Source organism: Limanda limanda, chromosome 1, assembly GCF_963576545.1.
Source record: "Limanda limanda chromosome 1, fLimLim1.1, whole genome shotgun sequence".
Classification (NCBI taxonomy): domain Eukaryota; kingdom Metazoa; phylum Chordata; class Actinopteri; order Pleuronectiformes; family Pleuronectidae; genus Limanda; species Limanda limanda.
The window spans coordinates 22,070,447-22,092,789 of record NC_083636.1 but is presented as its reverse complement, the minus strand read 5'-3'; the positions used below and the strand labels follow the sequence as shown (position 1 = coordinate 22,092,789).

At 45.6% G+C, this 22,343-nt stretch overlaps 4 protein-coding genes across 4 annotated transcripts; 2 read left to right on the top strand and 2 right to left on the bottom strand.

The window, feature by feature from the left end:
• The first annotated feature begins 5,809 nt into the window (after positions 1–5,809).
• On the top strand, positions 5,810–7,515 carry LOC132999496 (uncharacterized). Its single transcript, XM_061069220.1, has 8 exons — positions 5,810–5,832; positions 6,086–6,156; positions 6,407–6,583; positions 6,847–6,905; positions 6,979–7,041; positions 7,129–7,191; positions 7,280–7,411; positions 7,495–7,515. Exons 1-8 carry the CDS (start codon positions 5,810–5,812, stop codon positions 7,513–7,515), a joined length of 609 nt encoding a protein of 202 aa, XP_060925203.1.
• LOC133010963 (putative nuclease HARBI1) lies at positions 7,406–9,060 on the bottom strand. The gene is made up of 4 exons (XM_061078639.1): positions 8,430–9,060; positions 8,236–8,348; positions 8,044–8,155; positions 7,406–7,935 (listed from the first exon to the last, which is right to left on the bottom strand). The coding sequence occupies exons 1-4, from the start codon at positions 8,860–8,862 to the stop codon at positions 7,565–7,567; spliced, it is 1,029 nt and encodes a 342-aa protein (XP_060934622.1). The 5' UTR covers positions 8,863–9,060; the 3' UTR covers positions 7,406–7,564.
• Positions 9,061–13,954: 4,894 nt separating this feature from the next.
• LOC132999314 (uncharacterized) lies at positions 13,955–18,540 on the top strand. Its single transcript, XM_061068996.1, has 3 exons — positions 13,955–14,036; positions 15,550–15,849; positions 17,999–18,540. The coding sequence occupies exons 1-3, from the start codon at positions 13,955–13,957 to the stop codon at positions 18,481–18,483; spliced, it is 867 nt and encodes a 288-aa protein (XP_060924979.1). The 3' UTR covers positions 18,484–18,540.
• On the bottom strand, positions 17,336–19,751 carry LOC133000331 (histone H2B 1.2-like). The gene is made up of 2 exons (XM_061070232.1): positions 18,737–19,751; positions 17,336–18,639 (listed from the first exon to the last, which is right to left on the bottom strand). Exon 1 carries the CDS (start codon positions 19,747–19,749, stop codon positions 19,372–19,374), a length of 378 nt encoding a protein of 125 aa, XP_060926215.1. The 5' UTR covers positions 19,750–19,751; the 3' UTR covers positions 17,336–18,639; positions 18,737–19,371.
• Between the last annotated feature and the right edge of the window lie 2,592 nt (positions 19,752–22,343).

Sequence of the window (22,343 nt, the reverse complement as noted above, 5' to 3'; positions counted from 1 at the left end):
GCCCCTGCAGCAGCTAACAAGTTAATGATCGATTCAGAGACAACAGCTCGTCAACCTTCTCTCCTCAGTTTCATTCACTGGACATTTGGTTCATTATTCTGCTGCTGCGTTTTATTTGATTTAATTACAATTATACATATTTATTTAAGAGGTAAATAAGCCAGCGCACTCGTTAGTTTAGCGTGTTCCCAGAAGGACGATGAGTTCACTCAGTTCATTCAAATGAACATTTCTTTCAGACTAAAAGGCTTAAAAGCTACGAGAGCTTAATCTCTTTTGTATCCTCTGGTTCTCGTTCCCCTGAGAGGTTGGCGATATGAAAGCAGCTTGGGACTGGTTCACCTGTTCAGGTAATTTTCACCCATTTCTCCTCCTCCTGCGTTGGTTGGTTCGAAATCCTTAAATCCTCCCGTGTCCTGATTTAAAAAAAACCTGCTGCTGACGACTCGTGAGCAAAATCCACTTGACCTGTTTGATATCTCGTTAAGAATAAACGTACAGAGTAAATAAAGAAAAATGTGTGTGTGGTGACGTGATGATGGGATTACACGTGGCATGCTTCCTCACCTCGTGTGTGTGTGGTGTCATGTGAGCTCCTTGGAGAGTGTCGGGCTGGGAAGTGAAGAAGGGAAAGTTCTCCTTCCTGCTGGATTTGTCCCAGCGAGCTGCTGCTGCATATGCTGTCGTGGATTACACTGATCCAACTTAATGCCTAAGACCGTGCAATCATTCATAACTACAGGAGCTGTGGAGGGCACAGCCAGGGATGCTCCCAGGACCATCTGCCGCTGCAGCAGGATTAACTTCCAGGAAGATGTTAGAGAAGGTGGTGGTGGTGGGGGGGGGGGGGGGGGGGGGGGGGGGGGGCTGTCTATCACTGTGCAGAAACCAGACATTTCACCAGAACCTCTTCATCTAATACAAGAGCTGCTTGTCTTCACTCGAGGCTGGAAAACTTCACAATTTAATAAAATCACAAACAACAGATGTGCAAAGATGCTCAATGATAATAAAAGATCTATAAATGAACTACATCTGAAAGTGCATATTTCCTCATGTAATATATTAGTATCTTCAAACTGTACCAGTGACTTCCTAGCTCTGGTCTTCATGCTGTTGTCTCTTGTGTCTCCTCAGAGTCGAAGCCCTGTCCTCCGACCATCAGGACACTTCACCACAGGACCCGTCCCCCTGGAATCAAACACACTGCTGCTGCAGCGTCGAACACCCACTTTTGGAACTTTGTGCCTTCAACCAAAATTCACCAGTGATACTTCTGAAGCTTTTTCTTTTCTTGCATCTTTTGTTGTTTTTTCCTTTGTGAGGACAGAGGATCAATCTGCCTGATGTACAAGGGCCTGGGGTCGTGCTGCTTTGTCTCTCTGGAGAAAAAGAAAAATCAAACCGAGCCAGGACATGCAACTTTTGATTATGTTAATGTCCTAAAATGTTCTTTTTTTCTACAAATAGTGTCAGTGATTTACTTCATATCAGAAGAAATCTCTTGCTGTGCAATATCAGTGGATATTTATGTGGAGTTGTCGTGTGGATGTAGACTTTGGACAAACTTTTTGGTTTATTTTTGTAACAATGTTTTCCTGATTTCTATTTTTCTAAAACAATAAGTCAGATGAGGGGAGAGAAAAAAAAATACGTGAAGGGAATGAAGACGTGTGGTTGTTGCTAAAAGACGATTTGTTCAAGTTAAGTTTTCCTCAACTACATTCCCTCCTGCTCGAACCAAGGCCAAAGCCATAGCCTATCTCAGAACCCCCCCAGGGGCCGAACAGCCAGATGCATTCTGGGTCTCCGCCCTGGGCCGCACCACAAGCTCGTCGGCTCGGCTCGGCTGTGGGACTTCTCGAGCGGTGTTCTGGTTTCTACTGTTACGTTCAGGGGCTTGAACCTGAAGTCTTTAGTTTTCTCTACCTTTGTGTGGCCTGTTCTTCTTGCTGTTATTTTGTACTTCCTCCTACATATCAGTCGAGCAACTAGAAGTGACATGAGTACGTATGTGCACGTCGGAGAGGATGAGTGAGTGGGAGGTGAAATACTGTAAATTCTCAAATAAAAGACAAGCAATGATCATGTGTCATTAAAATGTCACACACAAAGTAAACAGATTTAAAAATACCAGTAGTTAATTGGTCAGTAAGTGAAATCCAAACATTTGATTTGTCCTCATGAAGGTTAAACATGTAAGAAAATTCTGTATTTAATTGAAACATGAACAAACCAGAAGGTTCCACTATTTAATCTGCTGAGTTTACAGCCTGCTCTGCTGAATCTTACACTGGGTTCCAGTTTGTTCTAAACCTCATGTGTCACCGTGAAAACACATTAACAAGTTCCAAAACCCAAAGTCCAAATACGAACCCTCAGATATTCTAAATACAATCTTTATAAAAACGTAGACAATCAGTAAAAAATACTCCCACAGCTGCAGGTATTTCCAGAATCCTCTTCAAACCATTTGGATGAAAAAATATAACGTCTGTTGCACAATTAGAAATATTTATCCTTTTATATATTTTTTATTCTTTACAAGTTTTATGAGCTGTGACTGTTTCCAATCCAAACAAACATGGTAGCTAGCATCGACATATCTCACGCTCAGTGACATGAACCAAAAGATTAGAGTATTTATTTTATTTTTATACACAATAATATATTGACTTATCTGTTTGTTTTGTTTCGAGCAGGGACATGTGTAATCAACGCTGCAATCAAATCTGTTTTTTCATCCAGATGTTTTTGAAGAAGTGAGAAACTACAGATACGTTAGATTTGTGCCTTGTTTTCTGAAGTAGCTTCACCTGGATGTGTTTTCAAACTGCTTCGGTTCTGTGCAGGAACGTTCACGTGGTCCTCACGTCTAAAACTGCTTTAGATCTACTTGTGAATCCCACGGAACTCGTCTGGTGTCAGAGCCGGTCGATGTCAGATTCATGATCTTGATAAATTACCATCAACTGGCTGTGGAACCAGTTCCTGGATTGTCAAGGTTACACGTTATTTGTGTAACATAAAATAAAAAAAATTTAATTTAATAAATTTGAGAATTTACAGTAACTCCAATGTTATTGTTTCAACCCTGTTTCCTGTCATTGTGAATCGTGTTCTGTGAATCCTTGAAGCTGCTAATCCATGTAATGTGTAGATGGGAGATATCCAGCCTTATCCCTGACGTCCTATCAGCATCCTCCATATACCTCACACACACACACACAGACACACACACACTTAATCATTCTTCAGGCATATAGATTTCACTTTCATGCATCAGTGATTCACTTGCCTCAGTTTGTGCCTTTCAGGGAATCGTCGCTTTCACAAAACAAAACTTTTCTGTCGTGTTTTCAGTTCAGTGGCTTTATTTTTACTGGTTTTTAAAAATGAATCTTTATTCATTCAACCAAACAAGGGTCACAACTACTTTAACAAGGGTGTGGACTGCAAACCTTGATGTGTGACAGTGGAGCATTTAATTAGTTTGATTACTTTATTATCAAGAGAAACATAAACCATTCATTTCCTTGTGATTGCCAGGTAAAAAATTAACTCAGTCACTTTTCATTCAAATTCTCTCATCTGTTCTTAATTAGACGTGAGAGAGAGAAGTCCTGATAAAAGAGAGAAAGGGATCCTGACACACAACAGAAAAACATCAGTAAGAGTTTCCTGCTTTGTTTCGTTGAAGGTTTGTAAAACATTTCAGGAGAAACTTTCTGTGTCTTCTGGACACACGAGTCTTCACAGTTCTCACAAATGTGGGAAAACTCTTCTGAAGTTTTTATTTTTTCTGCAACTGAATCATATCGATGAAAAACACTTGAAGGCACAAACTGATCCACAAGTTCATCTCAACTAAATCCACCTTTAACAGCATTTTAACAAGTTGCTTGAAAAGCAAGTGTTTGTAGGAAAACATACAAGTGTTGGTCTCTTTTTTTATGGTAGTTCTTCTTTTTTTATTGCATGGTTTTGACTGAATTCCGCCCCATGATGATGTGTTCTGCCAACAGTAGAGGAGGTAGCTTCCCTTCTGTGTGGAGTCAGTGGACTTGCTGCCTGTGAGTGTGAGTCGTGCGTCGAGCTGCCTCCGTCTGTCAAGTCCCTTCGACTGACACCGTCCCCAAAACAACGCTGCCAAATTGGTCTGAATAAGCCAAATTTTTTTCTGCCGTTCTCTGTGTATAGGTGGTTGAAGTGTATCACATGTTAAACCTCATCCCGTTAATGTTACGTTGTGTTTTTAACAAAAAAGAATCCTGTTTGTTAAAATGTTAATAATATATGCAGAAGACTTACGAAATAAACTGAAACAAACTCAACTGTGTCTTTAACTGTGGAGAGCGCTTGTAGTTCATTGTTGGGCCACTGGGTGGAGCCAGTGACTTTCTATCAGACTGCTATAAACACAATTTCTGATTAACAATAAAGATCAAATAAAAAACCTGATCATCTCACTCCCAGATTTAACAATACAAACTTATTTTGAAAACTTGCTTTGACGTCAACATTCACGTAAATTCCATCTTCAGTAAATGCAGCACAGAAACAGCCTCATGTCTTAATACCACTTCTATTTCTGATCATAATAAAAGCTAATAGAAGAAAAGAGGGTTTATTTGGTCATTAAACACAAATCAATTTTTGTTCCTACTATGTAAAAATGGGTAAAAGGTTAGAATATAATTAAATCAAAGGCGGTCATAGTAAATTCATTAATTAAATCTAATATTATACTTATATATTTGCCTATTTACTATTTAACAAAAAGTAAATGAGACATAGTTTTTCACGTATTAATACAAATATCTTTCATTTCTTATGTTTCATGGAGTCCTGATGTTTCAATGTGGAAACTTTTCACAATACAAAACAGGTTCAACAATAAATTATAATTTATCTTTATTATCTTCACATCCACTTTATTGAATAACTGGTAATTGTGTTAAAAATATTGTACATAAAAGCGCAATTTTATTTTTCAGTCTATTGTTTTTATAGGTATACAATATGTTCTGAGATATGCCTCAGAGTGACGCAGACATGGAGCTAATGACGAAGGAGGAACCGCGCAGCCTCATTTGCATGTGATGTTGATAAAGACGCTCCTCCTCACATCTCTACAGGTTGTTCACATATGAATTATTTATGTGACCTGGAAACTTCAGATAAAAGTTTCTCGTGTGTTTAGAAGTGAATGAAGCTTTAGAGAAGTTCACTGGTATCTACACATTTCATTTGTTAATATACATCAGAAATGAATTAGTTTCTAATTTAATCTTTTGAAGCACTGAACTTTTATAATGCAGCAAATCAGTGAGATCTGAGCAGAGTTATACTTTAGACCAGTTCCCTCTCATATGATTTAATGTTTTGATCCATGTGTGTATTCACCACTCGATGATTCTCACATAATCCACCCGGAAATTTCACCTTGTTTATATTGTATTTAAATCCACCTTTTTATTTATCTATCTATCAATATGTCGTCCAGTTTTTTGGGTTATTTGCTAAATGTATTTATGATGCAGAAATGACGAGACTCCGGGCTCATAGGCTGATAGAGGAAACGGAAACAGCTGTGGTCTAACCAGGGGCCCGTTTCACAAAGCAGGTTCAACAAACTCTGAGTTAAAACCTTAACTCTGGGTTGAGCAACTCTGAGCTGTCAAACTCTAAGTTTTCGGTTTCAGAACAGGTGATAACACTTAGTTCAATCAACTCAGAGTCAAGGTAACCCTGAGTGAAGCTTGTGCATGAGGATATAAAAAGCCTTCATCAATGGAACACAGATAACATGATTCACCATGGCAACAAGTGGTAAACAGCCTCGATCCTCCTACTTCTCCCCAGTGGAGTTGGAAATATTAATGACTGCGTATGCAGAAAGTGAGCATATATTTTAAAAAAGAAGCAATACTGTGGCAGCAGCAAAAGCGCGGGATCTTGCGTGGCAGGAAATTGCTGACCGAGTCAATGCGTCAGTATTAATTTGAGAAAAAAAAGAAATGTTTTGTCTTGAATGTTCCACTTATTCAACAATTATATTCCATATGTGTGTCTGTGAGCACAGGTGCAACCCAACAGGCACCAAACGGACTTGGCAGCAGCTAAAGATGAAATATAAAAATGTAGTTCAAACAGGTAAGGTATAATAAAGTAAAAGCAATTGTGATGTTGTTTAGCCTGCCCTCATTAAACAGCATTTAGTGGCTACATTCAACATGTGATGGATATATTTAAGTAATTAGGGAAACCTGCAAAAAAAAGAGAAATCCCAACACTGCCAGTATTTAATATTGTCTCTATGAAAGCAACACCTAAATGCCTTTTATACATACAAGTCTCCAAAGTTGTGTTTTCTGTATGTATTTAAATTTGACCTCCATTATAGCCAACAGAAAAAAGGCTGAGGCCCGCAAAACAGGTGGCGGTCCACCACCACCACCTCTCACAGAGGCTGAAAAGATGGCCCTCAGTCAGAACAGTGGACGACCCATTGCTGAGGGCATCTCTGGGGGGAGTTCATCGGACCCACCCACGCCCCAGGTCACAGGGGCCTACATAAGAGGTAAGTTATTCAAATGAATGGCATGTACGTTAATCCTTTTTCTAGTGTTCGCTCAGTAATGGCCACCCATTCATCTTAGACACAACTTAGTTGGCACACTGATTTTTCCTGTAGCAGTAAGCTACAGTTCTTTGCAATTGGCTGCTTTTGCTTTCAGATATCAATCTATTTTAAGGTGACTCAGAGTTTGAAAAATTGTGTTTAAATTAGGTGGGGCACTTTTCTGGGTAATCATCAACTGTCTAATCTTCATTTTCTACCAGTTACTGATGGTGTAATCTGTCTCGTTGAGCCTTCTGCCATAACAGACCTCCATGCTGTTGTAAGTACTCTTAATATTCCACAGATTTTTCATAATTGGTAGAATATAACACACACATTCTGTTTCATTACAGGAGGATGATGAAGAAACCTTATCAGCTGCCACAGAGAGGGAAGATGCAGAGAGGCCTGCTGAAGTATACACCTTTTTTTTTTAAAATAACTTTGGCTCAGTTAATAGTGTTGTTCCACAATACAACTTGCAACTTCTTTCTCTCTAACAGAGCCATGCTGGAAATTACAATGGGGAAGAAGGTCCATCAACCTCCACAGCACAGCTTACCTCAGTAAGATGTTGTTCAGCATTGACCCACAACTTACAATGACACTAAATAGACATGGCACTGAAATTCAATGTCATTTATGTTCCTATAGCTCCCTGTGAAACAACTTTACAAGGTATATTTAGAATCTCAAATAAACAAATCACACCTAGAAATGGAGCACATAAGGCTGCAGATCACCAAAACAGAAAAGGAAATACAACTGCTGGACCATCAGTTAAAGGTGGGTGACGTGCCCACAGGTGGATGTTTTTTAATTGTTTCAACAACAAAGGATTAACAACTGTACAAAATTTGTCCTTCTAGGAAATAAAGAAGACCTCATAAAATGAGATGCATATTGTCGTTCTTGAACATTGGGGAGGTGATGGGTCAGTTAGAAATGATTGACACATATCATGTCTCTAACAGCTCTTCCATCTCGTGTATCAGCAGGGGGGGTATGATTAATACCTGGATCACAGGGGGAAAGAGTAGGACATTGTTCTCCTCTAATAGTGGCAATGTTGTGGAGAACCACACATGCCACTATAATGTCACAAGCTCTCTCTGGGGTGACCCTGAGCCTACGAAGGCACTGGAACCGGGCCTTGAGTATCCCGATGGTCATCTCCACTCTGGCTCGTGTCCTGCAGTGAGCCAAGTTGTAGTGTCGCTGTGGGCCAGGCTCAGGGTCAGGGTAAGGGGTCAGCAGATAGCGCTGGCAGGGGTACCCTCTGTCTCCGAGTAGGTAACCATCGAACTCTACTATGATAATACAAGATACAGTTTGTTTCAGTTGCAATAGGAGGAAAAAAAATATTTGATCATAGGATATAACTATATACTGTATATAAATTATATATATAAACTCACCACCGGCAAATCTGGCACTCAGTGTCGACTCACGAAACATTCGTGAGTCATGCACAGACCCAGGCCACTTCGCTTCCACATTGTTAATCATGTGGGCTCCATCACATATGATCTTCACAGTGGAGAACAGTAATTAGCTGTATGGTGTAGTGTATTTAATTTGGAATGTTAAAGGCTACTATTTAGGCCTACCTGCACATTAATGCTGTGGACAGATTTCCTATTCACATAATCTCCTTCATTTATTGAAGGAGCGATGATAGGAATGTGAGTGCCATCTATGCAGCCAATCACACCTGGAAACCCTAAAATATATCAAATTGACTGATTAGTGCTTCAAGTCTCAAAGCTTTATGACATAAATGAATTACTGCTTAGACTGATACCTGCAATTCTGTGGAACTCTTCTTTGAGAAGTCTGGTGGGTCTGTGACTTGGGAACACTACAAACGTGCATAGTAGCCGTTTCAGTGCAAGTGTCACATTTCGGACAGCCCGACAGACAGTTGCCTTGGACACATGCTCTGCATCACCGACGTTATACAAAAAACTGCCGTTGGCAAAAAAACGAAGTGCAATACAAAGAATTTGCTCGGAACTGAGAGCATGTCCACGATGCGTCATGTGAGCGATGTGAGGGCTGAGAATATCGTTTATATAAATTATAGATGATGCAGAGAAACGGAAACGCTCAAACAGATACTCATCAGGGAATGATAAAACATCCAATCGGGGTCTAATAATCCTCTCCCGGTGGAGATGTCTGCGGAGTATCTGCGCCTCGACATCAACTGGCTCTTCAATAAAAGGACACGCCATGTCTGCCACTGCCTTCAGTCTGCAGGCTTCAACTTAAGAGCAGGAGAAACTCGGGGTTAGTTGAAGAAAACCTGCCAGCGAGCAGGTTAGGTTCACGGAGTATGTTGCCAGGGTAACTGACTCAGAGTAAAGCTGAACTGGCTTTGTGAAACTGAAAAACCAGAGTTTCCCTCATCTCAGGGTTAACTAACTCAGAGTTTTCACTAAACCTGCTTTGTGAAACGGGCCCCAGGTGGCTTCAGTCACGTCCGCATCAGATAAATAAATAGAGACGTTCCTCGCTGGTTGAGCGTCATCTTCTCAGTGTCGAGATGTCAGTTCTATATCGTATAGGCTTCGCCCTTTAAGGCTATCGCTAGTGGGTTTATCCCTCGCGCGCATGCGCAGCACTGAAAACTTTAGTCCACGCCCACCAACTGTGGGCCCCACCCCCGGTCTCACCGTGTATAAATTGGAGTGAGACCGGCTGCTCGTTTCCCATTTTTCTTCAGCGATGAAGCAGCACGAACGATCGAACATCCGCTTGTGCCCGGGGTGCCAAACCGGGTACATCATGTCCAGAGACCTCCACCCGCGCTGCGAATCCTGCCTCGGCCCAGAACACGCCGGCCTCGCGCTCACAACGCGCTTTTGGTCTGGACCAAACCATGGAGTTTTTTGACGGTCGTGGACCGGAGTCAGTCGACTCCGCTCCCGGTGCAAAAGATCAATATCCTTCCGTCGGTTCCCCCCTTGAGACCGAGGGGTCGGACTGCACGGTTATAACTTCTGCCACCGCTGAGCTGACGGGCATGGGTGCCCTCGTGCAGCTGATGCCAGGAGTAATTCAAAAGGCGGCGGCTTCAAGGCAGATGACGGTGCCTCTTCCTCCTGCCACGGACGCGCTGGAGGAAGGCATCGGGGTCGAGCCGACACGACGACGCCGACAGGACGCGTGGTGGCCATGTATCCCGGCGATCAGCGCTTACCTGGCCCGTGCAGCGGAGGAGCCTATGAAGCTGAAGTCTCCAGTCCTGTCCTATGTCCCCATCACAAGAGTGGTGGGGATTTCCAACAAGAGTTTTCCACCCGTACCTCCACTGGAGCCAAGCCTGGCTTCCGTGTTCGGTGTGTCATCTAACCCGCTCGGGGGACGGCGACCCACACCGCCCTCCCCCTCGAGCCAAACACTGGCACGGCTGGCTGACCGTACCCACCAGTGTGCCTTCCAGCAGCTAGCCGCCGCAAACAACATGGCGATGTTGTCCTACTGGGTGAAGTCAATGACTCTGGAACCTGACCTGGTTGACAAATCAGAGGCTCTGAGTCAAGCCACTTCCATGCTCCTGACGCTGAGTGCCTCGGTCGCAGTGGCGGCGTCCCGCACCGCCGCCTGGCAGACCCTCATCCACCGATGCATTTGGTTGGATCGGTCCGGTTTTTCAGAGAAGCTGCGGAAGGAGCTCATGGAGGCTCCCATCAGCCCGGACGGGCTCTTCGGGCCCCGGCTGCAGACGGCGGTCGAAGAGATGCAGAAGGCAGCAGATGGGGCTGAGAGATATCGAAGACACCTGTACCAGCCACAGGAGCACCGTCGAGACCGCCGGGCTCCCCCACAGCGGCGAACGAGGCGTCCTTCGGCTTCCGCCGCGACAGCATCTCGCCCTCCGGCATCTCGCCCTCCAGCTCCAGCTGTCCAACCTCCATCTTTTCCTCCCCGGACCGGCGTGCCAGCGGAACGGCAGAATCGAGGGAGGAACCGGAGAGTGGCCTGCACCTGGTCCAACCCACCGGAGGGACCCCCCAGGAAACAGGGGAGGAGATTTTGACATTTGGGGGGGGAGACGTGTGTCAGGTCTGCTGGGAGTTTTGATAGTTTTGAAATAAAACAAAAACATCTTCCCCAGAAGAGCAGATCCTTTAGACAGTCTGTACCAGAGCTCAACGTCTCTGCTGCCACTGTTTCACACACATTATCCCCCACACTGTGTGAGCTGCCCTCTGATTCACGGCACAGACTCACAACACTAAGTCACTACATCTCCTCTGTCACAGAGACAGAGTGTTCCCCCACATCTTTCTCGTGTGTCCATAAGTCCACAAGAGCCGTCACCACGCCTCGTGTTGGCAACACACACACTGTATCTGCACTCAGCGTCTCCCCCCCTCCTTTCTCAAGGAGCGAGGGTTTGACTGCACATACGAGCTGCGTTCAGGAGCCTTGTACAATAAAAGGCCATCCTAAGCGGCTTTTCTCTGCCATTGACGCGTCATCAACCTGCCAGCGTCTGGCAGCCGTCACCACGCCTCGTGTTGACAGCGCACATTCTGTGTCTGCGCACAGCGTCTTCCCCCCTCCTTTCTCAAGGAGCCAGGGTTTGACCGCACATACGAGCTGCGTTCAGGAGCCTTGTAAGATACAAGGACATCCTAAACGGTTTTCTGCCATTGATGCGTCATCAACCTGTCAGTGTCTAACAGCTGTCACCACGCCTCGTGTTGACAGCGCACATTCTGTGTCTGCGCACAGCGTCTTCCCCCCTCCTTTCTCAAGGAGCCAGGGTTTGACCGCACATACGAGCTGCGTTCAGGAGCCTTGTAGGATACAAGGACATCCTAAACGGTTTTCTGCCATTGATGCGTCATCAACCTGTCAGTGTCTGACAGCTGTCACCACGCCTCGTGTTGATAGCGCACACACTGTGTCTGCACTCAGCGTCTTCCCCCCTCCTTTTTCAAGGAGGAAGGGTTTGACTGCATATACGAGCTGCGTTCAGGAGCCTTGTAAGATAAAAGGACGTCCTAAACAGCCGTTCTCTGCCATTGATGCGTCATCAACCTGTCAGCGTCTGACAGCCGTCACCACGCCTCGTGTTGACAACGCACACACTGTGTCTGCATTCAGTGTCTTCCCCCCTCCTTTCTCAAGGAGCAAGGGTTTGACCGCACATACGAGCTGCGTTCAGGAACCTTGTAAGATACAAGGACATCCTAAACGGCTTTTTTCTGCCATCGACGCGTCATCCCCGTGTCAGCGTCTGACTGCAGGTGCAAGTGAGAGCCTGTGTGCTCCGGGGGCTTCTGATCAGCTCATTCGATGCAAAGCCCCATGGGTTGTTCCGGAGTCTGCTCCGATGCGAACAACGGCGGTCAGGGCTCTGGCTTGGCTCGTCACCATGACAGCCACAGCGCACCAAGCAAGTGCACGCCCCCTCTCAGAGCATTACTCAGAGTGGCAGCGCGTATGTTTGATGGACAAATGGATGGACAGGATTGTCAGCCGAGGTTACACTCTGCAGTTTGCTTCCCCACCCCCGCGGTTTAACGGGATAGTGGAAACAATCCTGTCATCTCAGGAACATTGTCTCGCTCTCCAGTCAGAGCTACAGGAACTTTTGAGGAAAAATGCAATTTCCAAAGTTCCTCAGGGGGAGGAGACACAGGGGTTTTTACTCCCGTTATTTCCTGGTCCCGAAAAAGACGGGAGGCGTGAGACCCATCCTCGACTTGTCTCTGTTCAACAAGTCGATCATGGAGAGGCGTTTTTCACATGCTCACGATCAGACGAGTGTTGGAGTGTGTTCACCAGGGAGACTGGTTCACCTCCATAGATCTGAAGGACGCATATTTCCACGTGTCGATCGTATCGAAACACAGGAAATATCTGCGCTTCTCATTCCAGGGGATACAATATCAGTACAACCGCCTGCCGTTCGGTTATTCCCTGGCTCCACGCACTTTCTCCAAGTGTGTGGAAACGGCGTTGGAGCCGTTGCGCAGGACAGGGATGAGAGTTTTATTCTACCTGGACGATCTGCTATTATTAGCTCGCTCCAGGGAGGAAGCCGTGTTACAGACAAAATCGCTGGTGTGTCACCTGTCGGGTCTGGGCTTCACCATAAACTGGAAGAAAAGCTCCGCTCTCCCCGCCCAGTCCGTGACGTATCTGGGGGTGGAGTTGGACTCCGTCAACATGAGAGCGCGGCTTTCACGACAGAGAGTAGAAGCTTTGACAGCTCTTCTCAGCCGCGTCACGCCCCCCAAGGTTGTGACAGCTCTCTCTGTCATGCGCCTGCTGGGCATGATGTCAGCAGGTCACGTGGTAGTGCCCCTGGGCCTATTACACATGAGACGTCTACAGAGATGGTTTATTCGTCTGCACGTCGATCCTGTGCGTCAGCGAAGACGCATGGTGACCGTTCCTCTCTCAGTGAACGCAGATTTAACCCACTGGAAGAATCCCCGCACACTGTCAGCGGGAGTGCCGCTGGGCAGAGCTGCATCACACGTCTCAGTGTTCACAGACGCATCTCTCTCAGGATGGGGAGGGACGTGTCTGTCACAAGTGGTGGGAGGACAGTGGCCAGACCACATGTCTCTCCACATCAACGCGCTGGAGCTCCTCACGGTGCAGAAGGTTCTCCAGCACTTTGCGTCACTGCTGCGGGATCAGCACATCCTGATCCGCACAGACAACAAGGCGACGGCAGCCTACATAAATCGCCAAGGAGGAGTGCGCTCCGCGCAGCTGCTGAACATAGCGAGGCGGCTGCTGCTGTGGACACACACACACTTTCTCTCAGTCAGAGCAGTGTATATTCCCGGTGTTTTGAACACGGGAGCGGACATCATGTCGAGGGGAGGTCCTCGACACGGAGATTGGAGCCTTCATCCTGATCTGGTGAGTCAGATTTGGAGCAGGTTCGGCAAAGCAGAGGTGGATCTGTTCGCCTCTCGAGGAAACGCACAGTGCGCTCTGTGGTTTTCTCTGAGCGTGCGGGACAACCCTCCGCTGGGAGTGGACGCGTTAGCGCATCGGGCGTGGCCCAGGATGCTTCTTTACGCTTTTCCACCGGGTCCTTTGATTCCACGGTTCTTGGATCGAGTTCTAGAGGAACGGCTGTCAGCCATCCTCGTAGCTCCGGAGCGCACGGGCGCGTCATGGTTTCCATGTCTGCAACAGCTGATCTCAGGGTTGCCATGGGAGATTCCGTGGCGCGGGGACGCTCTCTCTCAGGCAGGAGGAGCGATCAGGAATTACCCGATGATAGGTCAGCGTCTGTGGGCCTGGCCGCTGAACGGGAACATTTAGAGAGACTGGGTCTCTCCCAAGATGTTGTGCGCACTATCCGGGGCGCCAGGGTCGCATCTACCAGAGCTTCATACACATCCAAATGGAGCGCTTTTCAGCGTTGGTGTGTAGACAGGAGTCTGGAGCCCACGGTGTGTCCCCTGCCTCAGGTGTTGTCATTCCTCCAGCTTTTGATGGATAGGAATTTGGTTTTTAGCACAGTTAAGACATATGCTGCTGCTATTTCTTCCTGTCATGAGGGTTCGGTGGCGGAACAGTGTTCAGTCATCCTCTGACGAAACGATTCCTGAGGGGCGTAAGAAGAGACAGGCCAGTGTCACGTTCCTTGGCCCCTCAGTGGGATTTAGCACTGGTTTTACGTGCATTGGTGAAAGCTCCTTTTGAACCATTGGAGCAAATTCCGCTTAAATTACTGTCAGTCAAAACAGCTCTGCTGTTGGCTTTGACATCTGCAAAGAGAGTTAGTGATTTGTCTGCTCTCTCTGTGGCACCTTCATGTCTTCGGATCCAAGGAGATTGCAGCTCGGCTATTCTACGCCCTAATCCTGCTTTTACGCCTAAAAGCATCACGAGCTCTTTCCGATCAAGAGTGATCACTTTGGAGGGGTTTCCCACCCCCTCACAATTCAGAGGAAGAGGCAACTTCCCATCTTCTTTGTCCTGTGCGTGCGCTGGCCTGTTATGTGGCGCGCACGGCCGTGGTGAGACGCACACAGCGTCTGTTTGTGCATTACAGGGAGCAGTCTCAAGGGCTCCCCCTGTCGGCACAGCGCCTGTCTCACTGGCTCTGTGAGGCCGTGTCACAGGCTTACCTCTCATCAGGGATGGATCCTCCACAGAACATCAGAGCACATTCCACCAGAGGAATTTCCTCCTCTGCGGCTTTGCATGGAGGAATGACAGTGGGGGATATCTGCACTGCAGCTTCCTGGTCTTCCCCCTGTTCTTTCATCCGCTTTTACCTGCGGGATGTTTCCTGTTCCTCCATGACTCACTCTGTACTGAGTGTTTTGTCAGAGTGATGGTTTAATTGATGTCTATGTCTGATGCTCTCCCTCTCATCTGTGGAGCTGGGGAGAGTTGTCTGACTTCTACTCTGTATTTGTTGGACTGTTACAGTGCGTAACGTTCGTCTGACACGTCTTACAGCAGTAGAATTTTCCTGACCATTCCACCATGGAATATTCTTCATATTCCATTATGACGTCTGGAATGGTTTGATGGTTATAAGGCAGATGAGTTTATGCTTGTGGTACGGTACAGACCCAGTGAGGCATTGACTACATCGAGCTTCGCCTTTAACCCACTAGCGATAGCCTTAAAGGGCGAAGCCTATACGATATAGAACGTTAGTTACGTATTGTAACTCTAGATTCTATGAGTATAGGCGCAGCCCTTTAAGTTTTGGGCCTCACTGTTTTCCTATATGGCTGAAGAAAAAGCTATTATTAGGGAAACGAGCAGCCGGTCTCACTCCAATTTATACACGGTGAGACCGGGGGTGGGGCCCACAGTTGGTGGGCGTGGACTAAAGTTTTCAGTGCTGCGCATGCGCGCGAGGGATAAACCCACTAGCGATAGCCTTAAAGGGCTGCGCCTATACTCATAGAATCTAGAGTTACAATACGTAACTAACGGTCGCGGTAAAGGAGGGAAAGGTCTCGGTAAAGGCGGCGCCAAGCGCCACCGGAAGGTTCTGCGTGATAACATCCAGGGTATCACCAAACCCGCCATCCGCCGGCTGGCTCGCCGCGGCGGAGTGAAGCGGATCTCCGGGCTGATCTACGAGGAGACCCGCGGGGTGCTCAAGGTTTTCCTGGAGAACGTGATCCGTGACGCCGTCACCTACACCGAGCACGCCAAGAGGAAGACGGTGACCGCCATGGACGTGGTGTACGCGCTGAAGAGACAGGGCCGCACCCTGTACGGCTTCGGAGGCTGAACGCACCGGATGTGACCTCACGACCCAACGGCTCTTTTAAGAGCCACACACCGAGTCCGAGAGGAGACAAAGTCCTGAGAGATCGAACCAACAACTGGTGCTGCTCATCACATGAGAGCTGCAGGTCCACAACCACTGACCAGACAGGCTGTTGACACCCGACACCACAGACACATCACTGGCTCCCATCACAGATCTTTGTTATAACTGCTTCTGTCTGAGTTTAAGGCCAGTGAATAAGAAAACGAGACATGATGAAACAAATCAACAGACTTCATCACAGGAAACGTCACTTGCTAGAACCTAGAACACGTTTCCCTCTAAAAGTAGAGAACCAAACACCAACCTGCTTTTATTTAATACATTAAAGAACAGTTGTATCTCAGTGCTGTACAAACACAACTCATTTATATTTTCTCACCTTTTGTCCCTGGATTGAATCTGAGCGTGTGGACAAGAGACAATAAACTTATTACATTCAGCCCTGATCACATTAAACATAGTGTCGGTGGAAGTGAAGTACTGACCATTGAGCAACATTTTAGAGTACGGACTGTGTGGCCAAATAAGAAACACTGGGAACATCATTAAATAGCAAAGATATTAAAACTGTATATTCTTTATTAATATAAATCTTGTTTATTCTCCACTTCAACAATACAATTATCTAACTCAAACTTTTCTCATACTGTATATTTTACTGTTTCTTTTGCACCAGACTGTATTTTACAATAAGTGATAATAAAAAACTAACTTGATAAACACGATCCTATGTTTCACACTCTACAGAGTTTTACATGAATCACTGTGCGATGCTTCCAGAAACCTGAAACCGTTGTCATTTCTTTTCAGGTATTGGTCAAAAATATAAGTTTTTATATTATATATTTACATTCAACACCCACCGGCTCCCGGAGACAAACGCTCCTGATGCTTCCACTCACACACACTACGGTTAACATTGAGTCTCGTGTCTCAATAATTTATGGGACAAAACGTCACAGAGACAAACAACTGGTCCAACCATAGAAATATAATGGATTTATAACCTTCATGTTCAAAGCCAGGTCGAGTTCACTAATTATTTAATCAAAGGACTTCAAGATTTAAAGACACGCCAAACGTTTGTTTTTATCTAAAAAATTATAAATTCTGCTTCCACCTGTTTCATGTTCTTCTCACTGCTGCTGTTTCATAAATCCTGTATTTTATTGGACGAACCAGTTAATTTAATTATTTCCCTTTTAGTTTTACTTCCGGAGATGACAAGCTGCTGCTGTAATTATTCATTAATTATCAGTTTGCATGTTTTTGTACTCGTCTGTGTCTGAGTTTCCATCCATTCAAACTGAACATGTTCATTTCATCCATTACTGGTATCTGTTCTGTACACATAAACTTTAATAAATCACCAATCAGGTTCACCACATGTATCCAGAATAAACGGGACGGGAAGCTGATGATTCGAGGAGGACAATTTATTCAAGTCGGACAAATGATTTAAAAAGACTGATTAAACAGCACAGCATCATGTGCAAAGTTTGGAGTACTGGCCTGAACTCGATGTAATAACAGAATAAAAAGAGTTAAATGCTGAACACCCAATTTAACAAAGCTAAATTGTCAAAAGTAAAACGTGCACAACACATTTTTATCTTATACTGTGTGACTGCACCAGTGGATTATCACTGCAAGAGATATTAAACAATGAAATAACAGAGGAGAGCCTCGAGTTTACAGAGCCAATAACTCACCAATATTCAAGCCATCACAACGGAAACACATTGCACAAAGAACAGAACAAACTAAAATAACACATCAGGGAAATATTTACAATGAGTTTGTCAAAAAAGTTTAATGTGTTAAGATTATACTTAATAAGTTCTAAGTAAATCTTATATGTTCCAAATAATTGTATATGTTCAAATTATATGTAATCACTTCTAAGTAAGTTTTTTATGATGTAATTATATTTAATATGTTCTAAGTATAAGTAAATATTTATTGTAATATCGCAGTAAAGAATCTTCTTGTCTTGAATCTTCTGAACTGAACAATATGTCCTCTCTGCTCCCACCGGAAGTGACTTGTCCTCGTCACGTGCCTCTCTTTGGACCAATCAGCGCCAGCCTCGCCCCGGCTCCGGCTACATAAGAAGCGCTCCGCCACGTCCACCTCATATTCACTTCTTGTCACAATGGCTCGAACCAAGCAGACTGCCCGTAAGTCCACCGGAGGGAAAGCCCCCAGGAAGCAGCTGGCCACCAAGGCGGCCCGTAAGAGCGCCCCGGCCACCGGCGGTGTGAAGAAGCCTCACCGCTACCGACCCGGGACCGTGGCTCTGCGGGAGATCCGCCGCTACCAGAAGTCCACCGAGCTGCTGATCCGCAAGCTGCCCTTCCAGCGCCTGGTGAGAGAAATCGCTCAGGACTTCAAGACCGACCTGCGCTTCCAGAGCTCCGCCGTCATGGCTCTGCAGGAGGCCAGCGAGGCTTATCTGGTCGGCCTGTTCGAGGACACCAACCTGTGCGCCATCCACGCGAAGAGGGTCACCATCATGCCCAAGGACATCCAGCTGGCCCGGCGCATCCGCGGGGAGAGAGCCTAACTTGCCCGATCTCCACCCACCAAACAACGGCTCTTTTAAGAGCCACTCATTCGCAGAAAAGAGTCTAAGTCCCGCTGCACACGAGTCAAACAGAGCGGGTTATGAAGCAAACTTCATGACCCGCCGCCCAGTGTTGTCATTCCGGCTCTATAAAGGCTGGGGGAAAGAGAAAACGTCAGTTCGATTACAAACTTGCTTCTCAAAGTGAAAAATGCTCATGTACAAGCACCTTTTACAGCCGTGTTACTCATACCCTTTCATGTATTGGTCAACTATAGAGTAATATTGATCATGGAATCATTTAGCAACGACTAATTTTATTCCATGGGCATTTTTTTAATTTCTCTTGCAGTGATGATTCTTAGAGTGATGTCCTCGAGCATCTAACATCGAGTACAGGCCAGAACTCCACATGATCCGTTACTGTTCAGTGCTTTTTCGAATAAATTGTCTATTTCTGAAAACATCAGCGTCCATCCAAAACATTTGACAACTTCTGAATTCACGTATTGTGAATGGATGGAAACGTTCTAGTGGATTACCACAGCAAGCCACTTACTGTCCAATCACCTAATTATATAGAGCTTGTAGATTCAATTTATTTGGATGAAAACAAACTTTAAACATGTAAGTCTTTTTATTTAATAAAAAGTGGCATCGATCTGACTTTGAACATGAATGTTATAAATCCATTAGGTTCAATATGGTTGTTAAAGTTCAGTTGTCGTTTGGTCCCTGAAATGGTTCAGATTCAGTACACCAAGTGAAAAAATTTGATTGATTGTGCAAGTGAGTGTGAGTGGAAGCATCAGGACGGTTTGTCTCCGGGAGCCGGTGGGTGGCTCTTAAAAGAGCCGTTGTGTGGCAGCGGGTCCCCGCAGCAGCAGTTCACTTGGAGCTGGTGTACTTGGTCACGGCCTTGGTGCCCTCGGACACGGCGTGCTTGGCCAGCTCCCCGGGTAGCAGCAGGCGGACGGCGGTCTGAATCTCCCTGGAGGTGATGGTGGAGCGCTTGTTGTAGTGAGCCAGGCGGGAGGCCTCCCCGGCGATGCGCTCGAAGATGTCGCTCACGAAAGAGTTCATGATGCCCATGGCCTTGGAGGAGATGCCGGTGTCGGGGTGCACCTGCTTCAGCACCTTGTATACGTAGATGGCGTAGCTCTCCTTGCGGCTCTTCCTCCTCTTCTTGCCGGTTTTGCCGGGGACCTTGGTCACCGCCTTCTTGGAGCCCTTCTTGGGCGCTGAAGCCTTCGCTGGTTCCGGCATCGTTTCAGTGGATCAGTTGTGAGGAAGAGGAGGAGCGGAGCGGCTTTAAAAACATCACATGCAAATGAGACTGTGCGGTTCCCCCTCTGTGATTGGCTGAGCTGGTCACCAGGCAGACGGTGAAAGGTTCTGAACGATGTAAACCAGCAGAGAAGAAGAATTTATAAACTCCTATATTAATCTAACATTACACATGACAATTAATTATCATGATATATTTTGTTATAATTATATTAATAACCATATGATACATTTGTGTGTTTGATTATATAGCACACACTTCATACTCATACTATGTATATAAACCAGGGGTGCCCAATACGTCGATGGCGATCGACCGGTCGATCGCGAAGGCAGTGTGGGTCGATCGCACAACTGGACGAGAGGCAGTCACGTGGACGCTCCGGCGCACGTACCCACTTTTTTTTTTTTTGCCGCCACTGCCACGCCCCCCACCCTGGTTGATGTTGCGAACGTCAACCGGGGCGGACTGCTCGTCACGCCGGGTTCAAACCGGACGCGGAAGCGCCGCCGAAGCGCCGCGCAGCGCTAATCCCTAGAGCTGCACAGAGTGGATGACGGCGAAAGAGCGATTTGTTTACTGCTCCGCCGTTTAAGAGATGCGGACGTCAAAACATTAGCTATAATATTAGATCCGCCTCGCATTCTCTCCTCCCGGTCGCGCGCCTGTTATGCCTCCGCGCCGCACCGGTGGGAGAATCACTGCGCTACACAGGGGCGGCCCTAGCACATTTGGTGCTATATGCAAGAGCCCCCCCCCCCCCCCTCAACAAAAAAAAGTTGAAAAACGGAATTGCAACTTTCAGACGGTATTTTGCCCTGTAAGACTGCATTTCATTTCAAATAAACACAACAACGATCACAACGACATGGTGCAAGCATTCGTTTTAGACAGCGTCTCTCCTCAGGAGAAGGAAAACATTACGTAACGTTTCAGCTTGACCTCAGATAATATGAACGTGTTTACCGTTCAAATTCATTATTTGTCATTAAGTTGCGTTTAGTTCAACTTTCTCATAAAAATGAACGCGTTCTTTTTAACTCGTTCATGGACAACACTGCCTGAAACTCAATAGCCGACTGGCCTACCTGCCTCGGCCGCCTGCAGGTGACTCTTCAGCTGTGCTGGATTGCTGTTCACTGCAAAGGGAACCCGAATGAGCTCTACTCAACAAGAAGTTTGTAGACTAGTGCTCTAAAGGTGGACCAAAGTTTAACCAAAAGTTTAAATATACAGTGGGACAGCGGCATTTAAACTTTTTATTTTAGCTGTCATGTGGTTCATGTCTTGACATGTCCTCCCAAAAGTTCTTAAATGTTGTGTTGACATGTTAAATGTTTAATGTTTGACATGTTTAATGTCATTGCACTTAAATTTGTAAAGATCTCCTTTAATTAAAAATAACAGTTTTTGGATTGGATTTATGAGCCGTTGTCCTTTTTTGCACTGCATAGGAGCGGCCCCGGCAAGTGCAATTTCAATTGCACTTGTTTTAATAAATAAATACAGATTTTAAAAGCATACATGATCTGTGTAAATATATCATTACTCTGTGATCAAAAGGACTTGAAAGGACTCGAAACTCAAACTGCAGGACTTGGACTTGACTTGAGACTTGTCAGTCTTGACTTTGGACTTGACTCGGGACTTGCCTGTCTTGACTTGGGACTTGACGGCAAAGACTTGAGACTTACTTGGGACTTGCCAGAAAATGACTTGGTCCCACCTCTGGAGGATCATACAGCTCACTGTACTTCTCCACTTAAATTATTAATTTAATGTCATCCATCTTCAAGAACTTCTCCACTGTTTGCTATGTCGGGTGTGGAGGGTAAATTACGTATTCTCCACTCAAACCTATGTGGAGAATACGTAGCCCCCCCCTCTCTCTTTTTATCTATATGACTGCTTGTGTGCAGAGGGGGACATTTAATAATGTGATTGGTAAAATTAAATCTCCAGGACAACAGAAGGGGAATACAAACTATGGGATGCATATTTAATCATTTATATCATATAAAATATAAAATATGTTATCTATATCGTTAAAAATCATTTTTCAGTGTGTTTCCTGGCGCGAAAAAAGAGGGGGTACGTGCGCGGGGTGGGGGGGTAGATCTTGTTGAGCTGGTCATTTCGAGAGTAGCTCACAAGCCTATAAAGTGTGGGCACCCCTGATATAAACAATTACTATTTCAGCCACTCACTTGCATACACCTGTGCATACATTTCAAAAGGCCATACAAAGTGGGAAATCTGTAGTTTATCACAACTTACTAATAAAATAGGTTTGATTTGTTTATTTTCTCCATGTTCTTCTACAGATTTCCCCATTATTAGTATGGCCTTTTGAAATGTATGTACAATTGCGTTCAGTAGTTAAATGAGTTTCTCTCAGAGACGGTTTCTGCCTTCTTAGGCGCTGGGGCCTTCCTTGGTGCCAGTGGTGTATAAAAGTACTTGAAAGCCATACTTGAGTAAAAGAACAGATATCTTACCTGAAAGTGACTCCGGTAAAAGTAAAAGTCACCCGTTAGGAAAGGACTTGAGTAAAAGTAACTCATATTAAATG